The sequence below is a fragment of the Carettochelys insculpta genome, chromosome 3 (genome assembly GCF_033958435.1).
Source record: "Carettochelys insculpta isolate YL-2023 chromosome 3, ASM3395843v1, whole genome shotgun sequence".
NCBI lineage: Eukaryota > Metazoa > Chordata > Testudines > Carettochelyidae > Carettochelys > Carettochelys insculpta.
Genome location: NC_134139.1, coordinates 53,877,959 through 53,897,145, shown reverse-complemented (window position 1 = coordinate 53,897,145; position 19,187 = coordinate 53,877,959). Strand labels below are relative to the sequence as shown.

At 45.2% G+C, this 19,187-nt stretch overlaps 1 protein-coding gene across 2 annotated transcripts in view; it reads left to right on the top strand.

The window, feature by feature from the left end:
- Positions 1 to 19,187, top strand: part of COQ8A (coenzyme Q8A) — a 90,235-nt gene that overhangs the window by 66,603 nt on the left and 4,445 nt on the right. For both annotated transcript variants that reach the window (XM_074989869.1, XM_074989870.1), the window contains 6 exons: positions 6,405 to 6,490; positions 8,881 to 9,021; positions 11,802 to 11,883; positions 13,858 to 13,951; positions 16,010 to 16,151; positions 18,517 to 18,624. In XM_074989869.1, coding sequence (XP_074845970.1) covers positions 6,405 to 6,490; positions 8,881 to 9,021; positions 11,802 to 11,883; positions 13,858 to 13,951; positions 16,010 to 16,151; positions 18,517 to 18,624 — 653 coding nt within the window. The remainder of the gene's footprint in view (positions 1 to 6,404; positions 6,491 to 8,880; positions 9,022 to 11,801; positions 11,884 to 13,857; positions 13,952 to 16,009; positions 16,152 to 18,516; positions 18,625 to 19,187) is intronic.

The window sequence follows — 19,187 nt, the reverse complement described above, 5'->3', positions numbered from 1 at the left end:
ACATCTACTATGTTGACGCTGGGTAGTTCCAGGTAACTAGAGTGGTCATGAAGCTATAGAGACTTTCATTATGAGATAAGTGTCTGGGAGACTGTTCTATTCAAAATCAATATCTCGGAGCAGTGCCAACAAGCCAAAGAGGGTATATTGTTATGTCTCAGCTAGAAGAACGAAATCCTTAGTGTTAAAATGTGAAAACTAAATTGGGGACCAACAGAACCTTTAATTTTCTGTGTTCCAGTTAGTTTAGATTGTAGCCTGTCGTCAGATGACATCTTACGGATCAACTTGGGGAGAAGGTTTCTTAAGAGTGAGTTTTTTAATTCAGCAGACAAAGGCATAATGGCGTCTGTGGCTGAAGGTTAAAGGTAGATAAATTCAGGCTAGCAGTCAGATCCACATTTTAAGTGCAGGCAATGAAACATTGGAATAGCTTTTCCTAGAGATCTGACAGTTCTTTTTTTTGATATCTTATTTAGAAAAGATCCACAGTTGTTGCAGCTCTGGTTTTAATTAACAGCAATTCCTAAAATATCTAGCTTGATATCTTAATACAGATTTTAGAAATATCAGTAGTGATGTTCCTTCTAAAGGCATTTTAACTGGTATTTACTTACTCAGGGCTGTAAAGGCAGTGGCCAGAAGCTGAATGAGCGGTGCATGTGTTCTAAGTAGTGGTAAAACAAATTTAGACAAAAATTAAACAGATTCAATTTAAACATCCCAAATTTTCCCCAAGTGGAAAGACTGAATAAAATGAATCAGTTAAGATCACCTGGAAACTAAATTTGGGGTATGCTTTCAACAGTATAAACTGGAGAGAGATTGATTGATTGCCCTTACTATGGAGTCACTTGGATACTTCAGCTTGAACTTTGCAGATGTTGACTAGTGAGGTTTTGGATCTCAAACAGATACCTAGAACCTTTGCAAGACGAGTAATATGAAAAACCAAAGTCACTTCCCCAAAGAGTTTCCAACCTGTAGAGCCAAAACAGTAAGATGCAGTTATTTAGTGGTCATAGGTTATTCCAGAGTGCTGAATTACATATTATCATAGGGTTGGGAGAAACCTCAGAGGTCAGAGTCCAACCTCCTATTAAAAGCAAGACCAGTCCTAACTGAATAATCCCAGCCAGAGCTTTGTCAATTTGAGATTTAAAAACTCCAGGGATGGAGATTCTGCCACCTCCCTGCGTAACCCATTCCAATGTTTTGCCACCTTCCTAGTGAAAAAGATTTCCTAATATCCAATTTAGACCTCCCCCCACTACATTTGAGACCACTGCTCCTCTCTTGTCACTGAGAAACACCCTCTCTCTATCCTCTTTGGAGCCCCCAACCCCTTCAAATTGAAGCTGAAGTCTGCTATCCAGTTTCCCCCTCACTCTTCTGTAGACTGACTAAACCCAAATCCCTCAGCCTCTCATAAGTCACGTGCTCCAACCCCCTAATCATTTTTGTTGTCCTCTTCTCGACTCTCTCCATTGTGTCCACATCCTTTCTGTAATGGGGGCCCAGAATTGGACACAATACTCCAGATGCTGCCTTACAGTGCCAAATAAAGGGGAATAATCACTTCCCTAAATCCAGCAGTGCTCCTAAGAATGCACCCCTGTATGCTGTTAGCTTTTTTTGGCTGCAGGGGCACGCTGTTGGTTCATATTCAGCTTCTCATCCACTCTAATCCCCAGGTCCTTTTACGCATATCTGCTACTTAGCTGGTCACTTCCCATCCTGTAGCAGCACTTGGGATTCCTCTGTCTTAAGTGCTGGACTCTGCACTTGTCCTTGTTGAACCTCATTTTAGATAGAACCTCAAAAGATGTCTTTTGTCCCAATCCTCGAATTCGTTTAGGTCTCTCAGAACCATATCTGTGCCCTCCAGTGGATCAACCTCTCCTCCTAATTTAGTGTCATCCACAAGTTTGCTGAGGGTGCAATCCATCATTTTATCCAGATCATTAATAAAGATGTTAAACAAAACTAGCCACAGAACTGACCTTTGGGGTACGCTGCTTGATATTGAGCCATTGCTCACTATCCATTGAGCCTGATAGTATGGCCAGCTTTCTGTCCACCTTACAGTCTATCCGGTCCACACGTTTTTAACTTGCACATTTCTGGCGGTGGTCTGAAAAGCTCCATGTAGGTCAAAAGCACGTCTCTTACCAACAGAAGTTGGCCCAGTAAGCTTTCTCACCTAACTAACACCTGTCTACAGCAGTGGTCACCAATTGGCCAATGGCGACCAAAGGGACAATCCTGGGAATCTCCCAGTTGATTGTGATCAGCATGCTGCAAGCTCCCCGCCTGCTCCAGCCACAAGACGCCAGGTGCCCCCTGACCTGCACCCCTGGGGCCATAGGGGCTTATTGTCCCCTTCTGGGAGCAGTGTGTATAGTCCTGTGCAGATACAAATGTCTGCCCATGGAGAGACCATGGTATTGTCAGATTTGCATGGCTCTACTCCAAGGAGACACTGTGGCCAAAGAGCTGTGCTACTGCTCCCATGAACCATCGGCCTGCACTGGCAACTTCTCCTGGCAGTGTGGTATACCACTGCTAGCCCTGCTGCCAGCCAGCCATGGCTCCTGTCCAGGTTTGTACGTGAACGTGTATCCATATGGACTGGGGCAGGGAGCCTGCCTCAGCCACATTGTGCTGCGAGCCTGGATCCACAGGCAGTAAGTGCTGCCCTGTGAGAGCCAGCACCCCAAAGCCCCACCCCAACCCTGAGCCCGCTGTCAGAGCAAGCATGCCATATCCACTTGTACATGCCAGGAACCTGCCTCAGCCCTGCGCCTTGTCCCAGAGCCAGCACCTCAAAACCCTGCTCCAACCCTGCGCCTGCTTTCAGAACAAGCACCCCATACCCTCTCTTGCACCCCAGTCACCTGCCCCAGTCCAGTAAAAGTGAATGGGGTGAGGTGAGTGGAAAGTAGAGTGAGTCGATGGAATGAGCAGGGTGGGACTCTGGGAAAGGGGCAGGGGCTCAGAAGAGCAGGGTAAACCTTGGTTTCCAAAAGTCCAAAAATGTTTAGTTCCAAAAGTGATCTTGGGCATAAAAAGATTTGGAGGGGAACACTGCTCTACACGTTCCTTCTAGCACACGAGTGATCCATAAGCTCATATGGATTTGCTTGAGGCTTTAAAAACCAAGCAAACAAAAGAACAAAAACATTGCCAACATAACTAGCTGAGTGGTGGCAGTTCCTCCTGGGCTTTTTCTTTCCCTGACCTTTACCTTCTGAACATGCCAGGGTAGATTATTTTTGTATTTTTATTGAGCCTCTGAAGAGAACACAGGTGGGCAGGTGACACAGGTCATGTGGAACAACATCTAATTTTATAGTGACTCATTCTGAGCTCTTATCTGCAGCAGTTGATTCAGTTTTACAGGCTGCCATCTGTTTTCATTTGCATGGCCCTCTGGAATCCCCCTACTGCTTTACTTCTTTGGGATGTTACTCAGCAAAGGCAGCTCCGTGGAGAGGTTCCAGGAGTGGAGATGGAGTAAGAAAGGGTGTCTTTCTCTTCAGCCTCAACTCTAGTGTATTTTCAGGAACAACTCTTCAGTCCATGCCCTTGTGTAGCTAAGTGATCCAAATGTCCAGAATTGAGCGAGCCTCATTTCGATGCGTAGTCCTGAGTCAGATTATTTGCTGGAGGAAATGTGCTTAAAATGCTTTGTACATTCGAATGAGTTGCAGTGGTCAAGTGCTTAGTCATTGGTCTGCATGCACTCTGAAGTCATGGGGACAAGGGAGTACAAGTTCTGGATCTGGGTCACAGAAACACCCTGGATTTTCTTTGTCTTGCCTGCCTTTCAGGAAGAGAGTTAAACGATTTATTGGTTGACTTAATACTTGCATGGAGTGTACTTGTAGCCATATCTGTTTCAGGATGGCTTGAAAACTTGTCTCGCCAACAGAAGCTAGTCCAATAAAAGAGAGTACCTCATCCGCCATGTCTTTGTAATACTGACAGACTTGCAAGTGTTATAAGAGTGAGTTTTCCCTCCCTCAACTCTTGTATGGAGCGATTGCTCTATTGCTACGGCGGGAAAAGGTAGGGCTGCAGTAATTTCTTCATTGCTGAGAATGGTAGCACCGTTCAGTGATTGATCTGATTCTTGGGTTACCTGCTGAGACAGGAGAGCTAGTGCAATTCCTGCCACCTTGTGGCTTGACAAGGTCACATGTATGTGCAAGTAAGCAAAACATTTTTCATTTGTGTTTTCTATGAAGGCATTGGGAATCCCCAGGGGTAGTAACTTTGGTTTGGTGTGTCCGAGTATACCACAGTTTAAATGGCCTGGTCCCGGTGTTAAAAGTTAGCTAAGTTAGTAGGAATTGTAATATGCTCCTCTGAAGATTGGGGTTCAAGTGCACATATGTTAAAACCATATTCACCACAAACAAGTGGGTGCATTGAAGTCAGAGATTGCAGCTACTTGTAACAATGATGAATTTCTTTCCCAGCCTGTACTGCTGGATTTTACAGTTGTGTTTTTAGCTTCTGTACATTCTTTTCAGTTCACTACTTAACAGCTCACCCTTGTTCAGTGGCACATTTGTTGAAATCAATGTAACAAGATCCTTTTTCCTGCGTATTACTGACTTCACCACTGGCACTGTATTGCTTTTCAGTCATATTTTTACTGCTGTCTTTGTTGGTTGGTTTAGAGGGCACCGTGCTGCTACAACAAAACTGTGGCTATCACGCCATCCCCAACTAGAACACATTTATTTATAAATGTACAAAAATGTGCATTTCTTGTACATGAGTGGTGGTTATAAAACTAATGAACTAGAAGTACTTGTTGCATATCCAGCTCTCTCCAGGTATAAAATTGTTGGGAAGTTGTGTCAGTTGTGTGATGAACCACTGTCCCCAAGTGCACAGACATTTCAGGAGATGAAGGGTTTACTTGGTACAGTGTTTGAGGGAGTGTGCTAGTGTCTTTTCTTCTGAGAAACTTGTTCTTTTTGCAAGAGAGTGCACTTTTGAGTTGGTTTAATGTTGCCAGCTTCCTAATGTAAAGCTGCAGCCTTAATGCATATTCAAACTTATGTGCTTATACATATTTCACATTTTTCATTATATCATTAAATCATTAGGAATGGGCTTTTTAATGTTAATTATGCAGCTCTTTCAAGACTGAGGGTGGCTTGGAATTACTTCTACACATTTGACAAGATTAGTGGGGAATAGCAAAAAAAAGCTTTTTTTTTTTTTTTTGGTTTTTGTTTTTGGTTGTCTTGCTGTGCCCTTAAAGTATGAAATGTCAGAAGGTGTTGGCAGTATGCTTTCTTTGTGCTCTGAGATGCTGTGGAACCCTCGTCTGTTTAAAGGAGAGGGCTTCCTTTGGGAAAACCCATCTTTTCTGTTTTTCATTTTTAAATAACTGTGAGTTACATCCTTTCAAATTCTGGTTGACTGTTATTTTAGCCACTACTGTTCTTTTCTTAAATGCTTTTGTTATGTTTGTTCTTAAATCAGTGACAGATGGAATCTTCTTTTCTCAGTCAAAATTTGGTGCAACTTGGTATTAATCTTTTAGTGTCACACAAGCCCAGTAGAGAAGTCCCAATCAGAGTTAAGATTGTATACATTATGGCATAAATACTGTATCTATATACAAATTTTGCTTATTTTGGATGTGGGGGGTTAGATCCTGTGTAGTACATTTTGTTCTGCATTAAGTGCTGTTTCATTGGTTTGGATTCATCCATAACTATCAATTCTTAGCCAAGTGTACAGCATCACACATAATTCCTTCCCGCATTCCTGCAGCGGCAAGACTTCCATATAAGTGTAGGACATGCAGATTGTTAATGAGCATCTTAGTGAACAATGCAGACAAACATTGGAAAATCAATATTAGAATATAGTGTGTGCCAGGAGGTGGTATTCTTGTGTTTATGCTTCAGTTTGTGACTGGTGTGTGTGTGTGTGAGGAGAAGCAGAGTACTGATCTGTTTCTGCAACACAGCAGCATAGTTATGGTCCTAGTGTTCTGATCTGAAGAGATGAGGATAAAATGTAACCTTTGTTCTGCCAGCTCTTTTGTTTCCAATCATTCTTTGCATCTTCCATTTCTCTCTTGCCCTAGGATTTGTGCAAGTGACTCCTCTACTGGTTACCCAGCTTCCCAGATGTAATGCTCACGATGGGCCTTTTCAGCATTGAGAAGAATTTTTGATCATATTGTTTATATAATCTTGACTTCTGTACTTAGTAGTCACCCTGAAGAGGAGTTGTTGACAAGAGAAGACCTGGGGGTACAGAGACCTCATGGATCCATATGCACACTAGTGATCAAAAAGCATGTTTATAAGTGAGAATTTCTGTGAGTGTAGTTCGCTCTTTCTAACCAGCTTGTATTTTCCTCTTGGCAGATAATGCATTCATCAACCCTCATCTCCAGAGGATTTTTGAGCGTGTGCGTCAGAGTGCAGACTTCATGCCAGTAAAGCAAGTGATGGTGAGGAATATTCTGCCCTGTTTAACATGGGGAGCCGTGTAGAAGTGGAATAAACACACCCTGTGACTTGCCCTAGGCAAAGGCAGGGGCTGGAATTTTTGGAGTACTCTTTCAGTAAATATTTTAACTTTTTATAGGACATGAGTGCAGCTTTACAACGCATGATTAAGTGAACTTTTCTTTCCCAGTAACTTAACCTATCCACAGGAAATGCAGTTCTGTGCTGAGTATTCTCTCTGTCATGGGACCCACCAGTCTAAAGGTTGGCTGGTGTAATTTGGAGCTATTTAGGTACATCACATTTTCAGTTGTTTTCTTTTATTCTTTTTCCATCCTTTCCGAAGCAGGAGTGGGTTAAATTGACACAAGCACCGATGTCTCATTTTCAAAAGTGACTTGGAGTCAGTGGGAGGAAGTTGAGAAGATCAGTAGGGCAAAATGAAGATTTTAGCTCATAACTTTTTCAGAGTGATATTTTACACACTGTCAAGCAGAGTCAAAATGAAGCAAATGACTTGTGCCATCTTTGAGTTTTTTTCTTTTTTTTTAACTGCAAAGATCAGTAAAGGGAATTGAGGCAGATTAACCCACAAGAATTTTGTTCCCCATACGAATCTGACTCAGGTGAGTTTCTACTCGTGTTAGAATGGAAAGTGAAGTAACAGGTTGACAGTGTATCCAAATGCTGTTTAGTACTGATAAGTACTATTCTATATCCTGACAAGTATTGGAGAGGTAGCCATGTTAGTCTGTATCTTCAAAAACAACAAGAGGTCCTGTGGCACCTGAAAGACTAACAGATATTTTGGAGCATAAGCTTTTGTGGGCAAAGACCTGCTTGCTTCATCAGATGCATGAGTGGGGCCAGGGGGGTGTTCAGAGGAGGATTTAAAGAGGAGGTCTCAGTGAAGGGTGGGCCTGAGCTGAACAAGGTCTATTCCATCAGGGTAGATATGGCCCATTATCAGCAGTTAAGGTGGAATTGTGAACATCGAGAGGAGAAAACTAGTCAGTTCAGTCATGGGCGATGTGGCCCATTGTCATATGCTAATGTGGAAGTGTGAACATCAAGAGCAGAGAAACTGCTTTTGAATTGGGCAACCCGCTCCCAGTCTCTGTTCAGTGCTTGGTGAATGGAGTCAAATTTGCAAATGAATTGCATCTCAAATTTCACTTTCTATTTTATTTTTGCAACAGACCTCACTGTCAGCTCTGCTCACATATCTACGCCAGCAATATCATCACAGGACCTAACATAAAACCATACCATCAGGGGCTCTTTCACCTGGACATCTACTAATACAATATATGCCATGTGCCAGCAATGCCCCACTGCAATTTACATGGGCCAAACTAGACAGTCTCTATGTAAAAGAATAAATGGACATAAATCAGACATCAGGAATGATAACCTACAAAAACCTATAGGAGAACATTTCCGTCTCCCTGAACACTCAGTATCAGATTTAAAAGTAGCTGTCCTACAACCTAAAAATTTCAAAAATAAAATGGAAAGAAATTTCAGAGCTGCAATTCATTTGCAAATTTGACTTCATCAGCCAAGGATTAAACAGACTGGGAGTGGTTGGCCCATTACAAAGCAGTTTCTCTGCTGTTGTTCACTCCTCCACATTAGCATATGACAATGGGCTACAAGCTCCCTGACCGAACTGACTTGTTTTCTCCTCGCTTGATGTTCACAACTGCATATTAATGGGTCGTGTACACCCTGACTGAATAGACCTTATCGGCTCTGGCCCTCCCCTTTACTGAGACCCCCTCTTTAAATCCTCCTCTGAGGGACTGCTCCCCCTTTGCATCTGATGAAGCAGATCTTCACCCATGAAAACATGCTGCACAATATCTGTTAGTCTGTAAGGTATCATAGGACTTCTTGCTGTTTATTCTATGTCCTGTACCTCTGTATAGCTGATTTCTGCAATGGGCCTGGGTTGCTCTTGAAAGGTGGCATATCCTGTTGCTGTCTTCCCTAGCTCCCCACCCTCTTTTGCTGGAAAATCGTGCAAAAATTACGAGATAAAAGGGCTTGGTACACTGAGCACAACCAATTCCTTCTGTAGCTTTGCTTTTTTTAAATGCTCTTGGCCTTCTGCTTAAGATGTACTGCATATTTCTGTAGATTAGGCAAGACTGTGTCTGTTTTTGTCTTGAGCCTGACTTTTCCTGGAGCAGGCAGTGTTCTATCTGAATAGATTTGCAATGGCTGCAAAGGGAAGATCTAGAAAGTGTGGTGGCTTTCAGACACTGAGGCACTCTGAACCATTGCCTGGCATCTCAGAGGAACATGTTGCGTTCCAGCAGAGGGAAATAAAATTTTGGCCTAGACCCTAGCTTTCCTTACTTTGATTCTCTCTCCCCCACATCTCTAGAAAACTTTGAATGATGACCTTGGTCCCAACTGGAGGGAGAAGCTGGAGTTCTTTGAAGAGCGTCCCTTTGCTGCTGCTTCCATTGGCCAGGTTCACCTAGCACGCTTGAAGAATGGTAAGGAGGTTGCCATGAAGATCCAGGTGGGTTTTCATGTTGTTTTTCTCTTGGTTTTAAGATGGGCACCATGAACTCTTGTCGAGGTTCTAAATTCCCTCCAGCTCCAGTCTTTACACAGACATCACATTTACTATACAAAGAGGGATTTGAAGTGTTTATATGACTAATGGATATGCCCAGGGTTGTGTTAATTAGGGGCAAGCACTTTTGCACTATTGCATGGGTGCAGAATTCATGTAGTCCACAGATGTCTTTGGCTCCCCACAGAAGGACTTCTGAGGTGCACAAAGGGAAGCCATAAGAACGTCACTTATTCCTCCCCTGCAGCCCAATGCAACCAGGCAAAATCTAAATCAGTGGGAGGGGAGGGGATGTTGTGAGCGTGCATGTATGCTTGGGGAGTTGTTGGTCACTGCCAGGAGGGTGGGTGTGCAAGCAACTGGGAGAGGCTCTGTCCATCTGGCTTGCTACTGCAGCATGCCTAGTTTGGAAGGATATCATCCCCTCAAGCAGAGCGTAATGTACAGGTTGAACCTCTCTAGTCTAACACTCTTGTCTGGCAACATTCATAATCTGGCATGATTTTAGGTAGTAGGATGGCCACTTACGGGTATGACCAAGTTTCTCGTTGTCGCATAAAGTTTGTTTAAAGCTCCCAGTTCTGGCTCTCAGTGTTTTGTGATGTTGTTTAGCTCTAATTTACCCCAATTGTATTCTAAGAGTCCAGTAAACTGTGGAAGTGTTGGTAATGCTGCTAGACCATATTGACCTCCCATAGTCTGGCAAATTCTCGCATTCAGCATCTGCCAAGTCCTGAGGCTGGTGGACTAGAAGTTCAACCTGTAGTAGCCTGCCGGCTTACCTTTTTCATTGTTATTAGTTAGTTGTTCCTTTTAGTGAATTTCCACAGGGGCATAAAACAAGTGTAAAAGTTTTAAGGCTCCCTTATATTGCTAGAGTGTGGTATAAAGGAGCTTTATTGTAAATATCTGTATGGCTATATAAATGTTTTTTGGTGCTTTAGTGATTAGAATTGGTCTAAATTTTGAACTGTAAAATTTTTCCTATTAAAATGTGCTCTGGGAACTGTTTACTACTGAGTTTTCTGAAGATGGTTAGTAGCTAACATAAATTAAATTTGATTCCCCAGCCCTCACTTACTGTTCATTTGCTTCTGATATTTTACTGAGTACATACCTTTGTGTATATTTGACTAATGACTAGAATTAAACGGTCGATAGTAGCTACATTATTAGACAGAGGGGGCGTGGGAATTTCCTTGTACGCTCCCCATTCCCATTTTCGATCCATTGTATTGTAACTTAGATAAATTAACAGTAATTGAAAGTGGCATGGTCATATTTCATTTTGACTAATAAAATAAGCTGAATTTTGTAGAATTCTTGTGTTTTGGTGGAGAATTCCCCAAGAAGAAAGCACGGGGCATTGGAAGGACATGTTTCAGGGCTTAAACTAGTCTCTAGGTGTAAGGGATTAGGATGAGATCTTCATAGGGCACATACCAGCTCACTTCAGTTTGTTGTGGGCTTTTTTTTGTACCTTCCTCCTGAGGAATGCAGTCCTGGCTGTTGCTAGACAGAATATTGGGTAAGTGGACCACAGGTCTCATCTAGAGTGAGAGTTTGTGTGTTACTAGTACATATATGACAATTGATGACTAGATCAGAATCCACCTGTAGATGACATTCCACGTGAGAACAGTCCTTTAGGCTAGTTGCCCGTTGGCTGTTTTGAAAAACTTAGTGTGGCAGCTGGGTTATGAGTTAGATTGAAATGGCAGGTGCTTACCCACATCACAGCTCATGCACATGAACAGTTCATCAGAACAATATGTGACATCGCTTACCTGCACACAGTAAAACTTGTCTATAATTGAAACAGTCAACAGAAGCAACACTGTGTGTTCAAACTAGTTTCATTGTTGACACAGATTTGGTGAATGAATCCTGTTGTTGGAAACAAGGGTTTTGTGTCATAGTTTGTTATTTAGATGAGGAGGTCCTGGTGCCTCGTTCCCTCTGTGATCTGTGTCTCTGCCTGGGTTAGTTGTTGTGTTTGTGAGCTCCTTTTGTAAACAAGGGATATTTTGGGGCTACTGGCTGTCTTAGAGAATTAGCAATGTGACCTAGAGCCTTTTATTTGTAGGGCATCTGTCTGAATTCAGGCCAAGTTATTAGTGATGGAAGGTTACCATCATGGTGTCATTTCAGCTCCTAATTAACAGGTGTTCAAATCACAAGAAACAGTGTAGAATTGGCTCTTCTTGACAGTCCTGTGTAAAGAAGTGAAGTACTGAACAGGTGAGGAAATTGATCCAGTCTGTTGCCAGTTGGGGCACACAGGACAGGTTATGCTTACCCTGCTGTGCTGTTCTGTGGCTAAACAAAGGGCTTCAGTCTCCGGAGCAGTCATTGTCTCAGCAGTGATAGTGAATTGAGTGTCTGGTATCTTATGGGCATTTATTTCTCTTGGGTTCTTTTCTGTTGTTCTGATTAGGGTTCAGTCTAACACTTCTCAAAGGGGTTTGTTCTGTTGCCACTTGTCCTAAGTCTGAGCACTTTCCAGGTAATAGATTTACACGAGGTCCTTAGTGGATTTCTTAGTTAGTTATCGCCTCTCTCTTGGTGCTGTAGGAAGCCCTGTTTAGGTGTATTTTTGAAGTGGGAAGTGTTGGAGGCTACCAGAAGCAACATTTTGATGTTGGTAGAAAGTCCTGTAGTAGCCTAAAGACCCCTGGAATGATCTAATTTTTGCTGTTGACCTTGCCCTTCTTCCCCTGCAGTACCCTGGAGTAGCCCAGAGCATCAATAGTGATGTTAACAATCTGATGACTGTCCTGAGCATGAGCAACGTTCTTCCTGAAGGTAAAGTAACCAGCTGAAGTCTTCCAGGGCAGAAGCACCTTGGAGAGTTCTGGGCGGCAAGGGAGGAGGAGAAGGAACAGTTCAGACACTGACTAATACCTCTTCCTGGTTACACGGCCACTGCCTTAACAGTCGACATCTGTACTGGGCTTCTTTGCACTGCCTCTCCCCAACATTTGTTCACTTCTGTAGCCCCATAAACATAGTGGAGTTTGGGTAGTTCCAGACCCTTGTCTCCTCATTGTGGTTGGCACAGCCAAGATCTTGGTCGTGCAGGAATACAACTTATAGCCCTGCAACCTCACCCAAAGCCAGTCAGATGCAACTACACTTGCCCCGTCTGGGGCAGGAGAGAAAAGGACTGGGACTTTTGGGGCTTGGGTTGGTTCTCCTCTTCCTGCCTGTGGGGAGGTGTTGCAGTGCCAGAGGAGGCAGCTGATGGAAAGAGCAGGGCATGCAACTACTGCTGTTCTGACCTCATGAGCTGGAGACGGCAGCAGTGACTGAGTCATTTGCAGGGGTGAAGGGTTGGGTTGGGTTGAAAAATGACTCCACCTGTTTGAGTCTGTTGTATCGCTAAAATTAAGTCTGAGAAGACCTCTAGGACAGTTACTTGAAAAAAAGGTTGAGGTGGCACTTCTATTCCAGCATCTTAAAACAGGATTGTGGATGGGAACCAACTCTTATTTAAGACAGTGACCTTCCTAGTTCCCTTGTGCCAAAAATGGGCCCCATGAAACTCATTGGAAACATGGTGCTCCCACAATCAGGTCCTTAGCCAGAGAGCTCATCATGTAAAAGAGCAAACTCCAGAGCAGCCTTCCTGGAAGTGGGGAGGCCATGTCACATGGAACTCAGTCTCTGGACACAATAGATTTTTTCATCCTCCAGAGAAGCTGCTGATTTAGACTAGGCAGCAGCATCTGGGAGGCAGACTTCAAGTGGAAATGCTGCACCATTGAGAGAAGAGCACTCCATGCCCATATGCAGCTGACAGGAGTCATTTCACCAGCATCAGCACAGGAAGCTGGCCCTCTGCCCATCTTTCCTGGGGTGGGGTCTCAGTTCCTGTTAGGGGTGTGTGGTCAATAATGCTCTAACAGTCAAATATCTATCTAGTGGGGCAGCTCCATGTAGAAAGCATTCCATATTGGGGGCGGAGAGGGTGTGCTTGTCTGTGCCAGGGGAGGGATGAGTGCTCAATAGGGAGAGTACAAAACCGCCCCCTTCTCTCTGTGTTTGTGCAGAGGGGGCCTCCTGCCTGGCTCGAGCAGTGTCTGGGAGAACTTGCTTCTGGTGACTTCCTGGGCATGTGTGCATGCCACATGGACATTGCTCATGGACTCTCTCTCTAATGCCCTTTATTTGCCACCACAAATTCCAGTGTGTAGCAAAATCCATTCTTTCCTTCACACCCTATAGCTTTTGTCTTCATTCCCCTTCTCTCCAGCCACAGAGCGTAAAGGGTGGTATGGAAGAAAGCAATCATGGCCAGACTCTTCCCCTGCCCTGAAATATATAAGTGTGTTTTCCCTGAATAAGACCATATGGATTCTTCCCGACCCACCTGCTGTTGCAGTAGTTGTAGAGCTGGGTTGGATTCCGTACATGCTGCTAAGTGTATTTATAAAAGGGTTGCTGCTGAGGGACAGGAGTTGCCTCAGCTGGGACCTGGGAAGAGGGTTACTTCATCCATGGCCCCCAGTACAATCCCAGCCCTTGCTGACCTGGTGAACATAACTTGTTTTTACTGATTAGAGACTGAGGAATTAGAACAGACCAGACTTGGTCACTGTGAATAAGCATCGAGTCAAAAAAGTGAGCCACTGGAGGAGGTGCATTGCCTTGTCTCCATTCTGTTGGTCCTGCAAGTTCTCTTCTCAGCCAGTGGCATGCACCTTGTTGAACCGCTAAGCATTTCCTAACCTGGTACTGCCTAAAGATCTTTCTTCTGCAATTCCTTTTGTTTTCTAGGTCTGTTTCCTGAGCACATGATTGGAGTTCTGAGCCGAGAATTGGCCATGGAGTGTGATTACAAGAGGGAAGCTGCCTGTGCTAAGAAATTCAAGTGTGTTCATAGTGGTGTCCTCTGATGCTTTTCCCTTGGTGCATGTTGCTGGGAAGAGGGGCCCCATTATTTAACTCTTGTTAGTGGGGCTTTTAGCACCCTGCTACCTAGAAGTTTTTGGGTGTGCATGTGGTGGTGGCAGGAGATGTCTGACATTGCAGGGGGTGGGGAGGGAACAGTTCAGTCCTGCCCCTCCCCCACCCGGGTGGCCATGTTGGCAGTTACATCAGTTTTGTCCTGGGATGGGAGAGAGCAGCAGTTGCTATGCCTTACTTCTGACTGTGCACCACTGGGTGTCCTCATTGCTCTAGAACAGCATCATCTCCAACAAAACCAGCTCTATGAAAAGAGCTGTGCAGGAGATGACTGGGAGCATTTTACACTCCCACACTCTTAAGGAGCTGCCCTTTCTTTTGCCTGGAGGTAGAAACATGCTCCTGTTACTTGGTGATCAGTGCAAAGACTCCAGCCCTGTTTCCCTTGTCTCCTGGCTGTTGTATGTTGGGGAGAGGTGGAGGACAAGGTCCTCTTCCTCCCTGTCCCCACCACCTTTGTCCCAGGGCAGAGCTGCCATTTTGCTCTGCCTCATACACTGTGCTTGCTCAGGGGCCTGCCTGAGCTCCTTGGGGGAGGGATCGCTAAGGTTTAACAGGCTTGTGCCCTCATGACAGTCATCCAGTTTTTTTAAATAATGATTCTGCGTTCCCTGTTTTATAATCCTGTGCCTGCCAATTACCCCTGCAGGGGTGCACCCTCTCTGGGCACCCTGCTGCACTACCCAGGAGCTATCCTGTTGTGTGGGGAGGTCCTATTAGTGAAATGCTTCCATCCCAGTAGTATCAGGTGTCATCCCTATTAGCTCCACTGTCAGCATTACTTCTGCTTGCAGTCTGATCTTTACCAGATAATCATAGGAAAGGGAACTTGGTGGGTGCTCCCATTTCCAGGGAGCTCTCAGCATTTCTAACAGCCATGGCCATGACTGGGATTAGGTGGTCTCCCTTAAGAGCCTTCAGTGACTTGAACCAGCTGGAGTGGTTTCCACTGCTGAGTGCATGGGATTCCTAGAGCCCTGTATGGATTCAAAAAATTGATCTCCGTCTGATCCATGTACTCAAGGTTCAGCTTGTCATCCAACCTGGACTTCACTTGCAACCACACAGCAAACCATTGCACAGGGGCATGTGTGTGGGAAGAGGAGAGAGATGTCTTGGAGGGAAGAGGCTGGCAGCACAAAACCAGAGATGGGGGGCAAGGGGCAGCACAAGGGGTGGTGGTAAAGGTCTTGAGGAGAGCAGTAAAGGACAGGGAAGGGGAAGAGATTTGCATTGTGCTGCTCCTGCTGTGGGTTTCTGAGTGATGGCACCTGGTGTCAGCAGCTTCTGTCAGATTTCAGCAGGGCAGAGGGATACTGCCTTGGGGTCCTGCCTGCTCCAATCTCTTTGGTGGGAGGAGGGGAGACCCGGTGCCCAGAGAGCTGGGCTCTTCCCCCTCAGAGCAGGGCAGCTCGCTACTTTGTTGAGCCTTTGTACTCTCCTGGAAATGTCGCTTCCCCCATGCATGCTCCCAGCTGCACTAGCAAACAGCAGAGAACTGTGTGTTGGGCAGGCAGCATGTGTCCCTGAGCAGGACCTGGGACTGGACTTCCCACAAAGTCACTGCTCACTCGGGGGGTGGGGGAAGGAGTTAGAGGGAGGCTGGGCAGGGCTGGCACTCAGCCTCTCCTGCAGAAAGACATAGGAGCTCATTGTGTCCCTTCTGCACTGGCAGTGCAGGGCCTGCCCTGGCATACCCCAACCCGTGTGACAGCTAGATCTGTGGGGAGTGAGGGGAAGAGCCCTGTGTGGGTGTCTGCAAAAAATGATATGCAGGCCTTTAGGGATTCCTCTCTCCCTATCTATACTGCAGGAGCTGCTGACTGCAAGTGTGCATTCAGTGCAGGGCATGTGGGTGACCCATAGGCAGCTGGTCTTTCTTCTTCAAGGAGACTTCTATTTGCAGCATTGCAGAACTGACTGCTCCCTTGGGATCTCCTAACCCTTTCCTTGCTGTTCCCAGGGAGCTGCTGAAGGGTCACCCTTTCTTTTACGTCCCTGATGTAGTGGATGAGTTGTGCAGCCAGCATGTCCTGACCACGGATCTAGTGTCTGGGTTTCCTCTGGACCAAGCGGAAGGATTGAGCCAGGAAATCCGGAATGAGGTATTACTCCAGTGCTGCTGTGGCTGGGCATGCACTACAGGGAGCCATATTTTTGTGGTCACCACAAAAAGGAAGGTGGAGGGAGAGCTGCTAGGGCAGACGAACACTGATGATGCTTTTGGGCCTCTTGAAGGTGGCAGCTCTGCGTTACAATTATTGGGGCTTATATAGATTGTAATGGTGATTCTGACAAATTCTGTGATCAAATTTGGGCCTTGTAACTTACGTGTTATAAAGAGGGGTCATTCTTTCATGGCTGCAGAGAGTAAATGGCAGTGGAGCCTTGATTGTCCAAGGAGATGTCTGTGATCACATCCTGCTGTCTCTGCCCCACTTTGGACTGTGTCTGTTGTGCCGTATATCACTGTAGAGGTGAAGCAGCTTGCTGTTGCTGCCCTGATGAGAGGCAGGCTCTCTTCTCTTACCTGTCAAGGGGTGGACCTGACCTTGAGAGAGGTTGCTAGCTTGTTGAGAGAGGCTCATCACTTGCAGTTGCTCTCTCAGAACAAGAGCACAGAAATTCATCCATTACATTAGCAGTCGGATATAGCTTCCCTTGTTAGATTGGCTCGTGAAGCACAAGGGTGTTGAGAGAGTACATCCCATATACAAGAAGCAGAAGGGAGGGGAAGCAAAGATGTGAAACATCAGTGTTGAATACAACATGGCAGGGAGAGTTACAGTGGGGCAGGCAGCCTTGTCCATTGCTCACTTAGCAAAAATAACTGGCCTGGTATTTGGATTCAGTTGTTTTTATGGGTTGGTGTGAGCTATCAGCTGTTGGCAGGTCACTGAGGAAGTGCATAGAGTGTGTTCCTATAGATAAACACATTCCAGCAACACACTGTACTTGGAGCTGTGCCAGAACCAGTTGCCTATGACCTCTGGGCTGTTTGGTTGCTCTTGAGCTTTTCATTAGAGATTCTTGCAGTTGCTTAGTCCTTTTTTTTAAAAAATAACCCACCCAACAACAAAGCATTGCCCCACATATACAAGGAGATGATGTGGGGTCTGTTGCTTAGTGTGTGCTGTGTCTAAGTGACTGACTTAGTGACTCCATAAAACATGTCCTCTTGGTCCAAATGTGACTGTCATGCAGCAGTGTGATGAATTGTTGCCCTTGGATGTCATGTTTTTTAAAACAAGTTGCCTTCTGTCTAACACTGGACCATAGCTGGGTAGAAGCTAAAAATCTTCAGAATAAGCAGGCAGCAACCGTGCACTTGCGGCTTGAGTTGTTTTTGGTTAAACAGGCTCTGACACAATTGCCTCTTTATAGCAGAATCCTGTGGTTTGAGAGCAAGACCCTTTCTTTGGGGTTTTTAGCAATTCTATAAAAAATTCAAGATTAAAGAGTGAGCTGTAATTGCTGCTCCGCTGGCCTCCCCAGTCTCTGCGCTGCTGGATCTCCTGGCATTGTGAAGAGCTTAAGGAGACACCAGGGAGAGACTTACTGTGAGAGACAGTAAATCCTTTAAAACTGAGCAGGTTGGCAGCACTCAGATTGTGTATTCAGTTGCCTGCAATGATCTTCCCCTGTTGGATGCTCTCTGGAGGTTGCCATCTACAACCACCATTCAGCGAGCTTCCTTCTAATAAGCAAGGAAAGCATAGTCCACATATTGTGTGTGTCTGTGTCCTGAGCAAGAGTAGTCAGTCTCACCACGTACAGACTGGCCGGGGGCAGATGCTGGTCTCCAGTTTGCCAGCAAGGCTGCATCTTATATTTGGCACTAGTGCAGAATTTGCAGTTAGGTCCTGCTGGCTTCAGCAGTTAGTAAGGCATCACCACACCTGAGGAAAACAGGGCTGTCCATTGATTGTCTTCTGTGGAGCTACTGGAACTGGGAGCAGATTGGTAGGGGATGAACATGCTGAATTTTCCATAACTTCATTAAATGCTTGACTTACTAGGAAAAAAAAAAAACAGGCCTAAGTAGACCACAGGATACTGGTCCCATGTTGGACATGCATGTGTGTACGTAACACCTTTTGGCACTGAAAATACAACCATTGGCACTTGAGGGAGATGAGGAGTCAGCAGTATTAGAGCCGGTATCCTCCTGTCAGCTGTCAAGTGAGACGAGTGCTAGTTTTGAATGGAACATGTAGCATGTGGTTTTGCAGCAGCTTCCTGCACAGGACTTTCACCGGTGGCTTGGGGTCAAGTGGGTGTTCTGTGCGTGGGGACAGCTGCAGAATAAGTCAGTTATATCGCAGCACCAGTAGAGGTAGTGGTACCATGCTGTTACTCCCTCGCCATCCTGCTGGGGCCAGCCTATTGGTGTTTTTGTGTCTGATGCTTTTTGAGAGCTGTGACTTGCTGCTTTCCTTGCCCATTTTCTCTCTCATTGTGCTTCCAAAGATCTCCTCCAACATCCTGATTCTGTGCCTGCGGGAGCTGTTTGAGTTCAGGTTCATGCAGACTGATCCGAACTGGTCTAACTTCTTTTATGACCCACAGCTGCACAAGGTAAGTTCAGCAGCAAATGGTCTTGTACTAGGCAGAAATTTTTGATTGATACTCTTTCCACCAGCAAAGCTACTCACCTATTGAGCTTTTTATACAACCTTCTGTTTCAGACCAAAGGCAGGCACGGGGGCTGTTGTGCCTTAGTCGGGTATCTATCAAAAAGGGTTGTGAAATCTTCACAGCATGTAGTCTAATGGGGAAACAAGTAGATTTATTTCAGTGACAGCTGGAGAGCTGGGATCCTGGCCTTTGGGAATATTGTGTGAAGTGGGGTTGTACCGTGCTCCACAGTAACAATATACTTACGTTGGAGTCTAAGGGAGGACAGAGTAAGAGGATCTTCTGCACCCATTGACCACCATCTCCTCCTGAAAGTGAAATTTCTGGTCAGAGGTGCTAGAAGAACCAGCTGTCTTGCTTGCACCCTCGAAAGTGTCTCCATGTGTAGGGAACCAGCTTTTATCATCTCCAGCTTCATTATAAACAAGAAACTATAATGGGAAATACCAAAAAAAGGTGTCCTGTTTCTCAGAAGGCTGAGAATGAACATTTGCTAACATTTA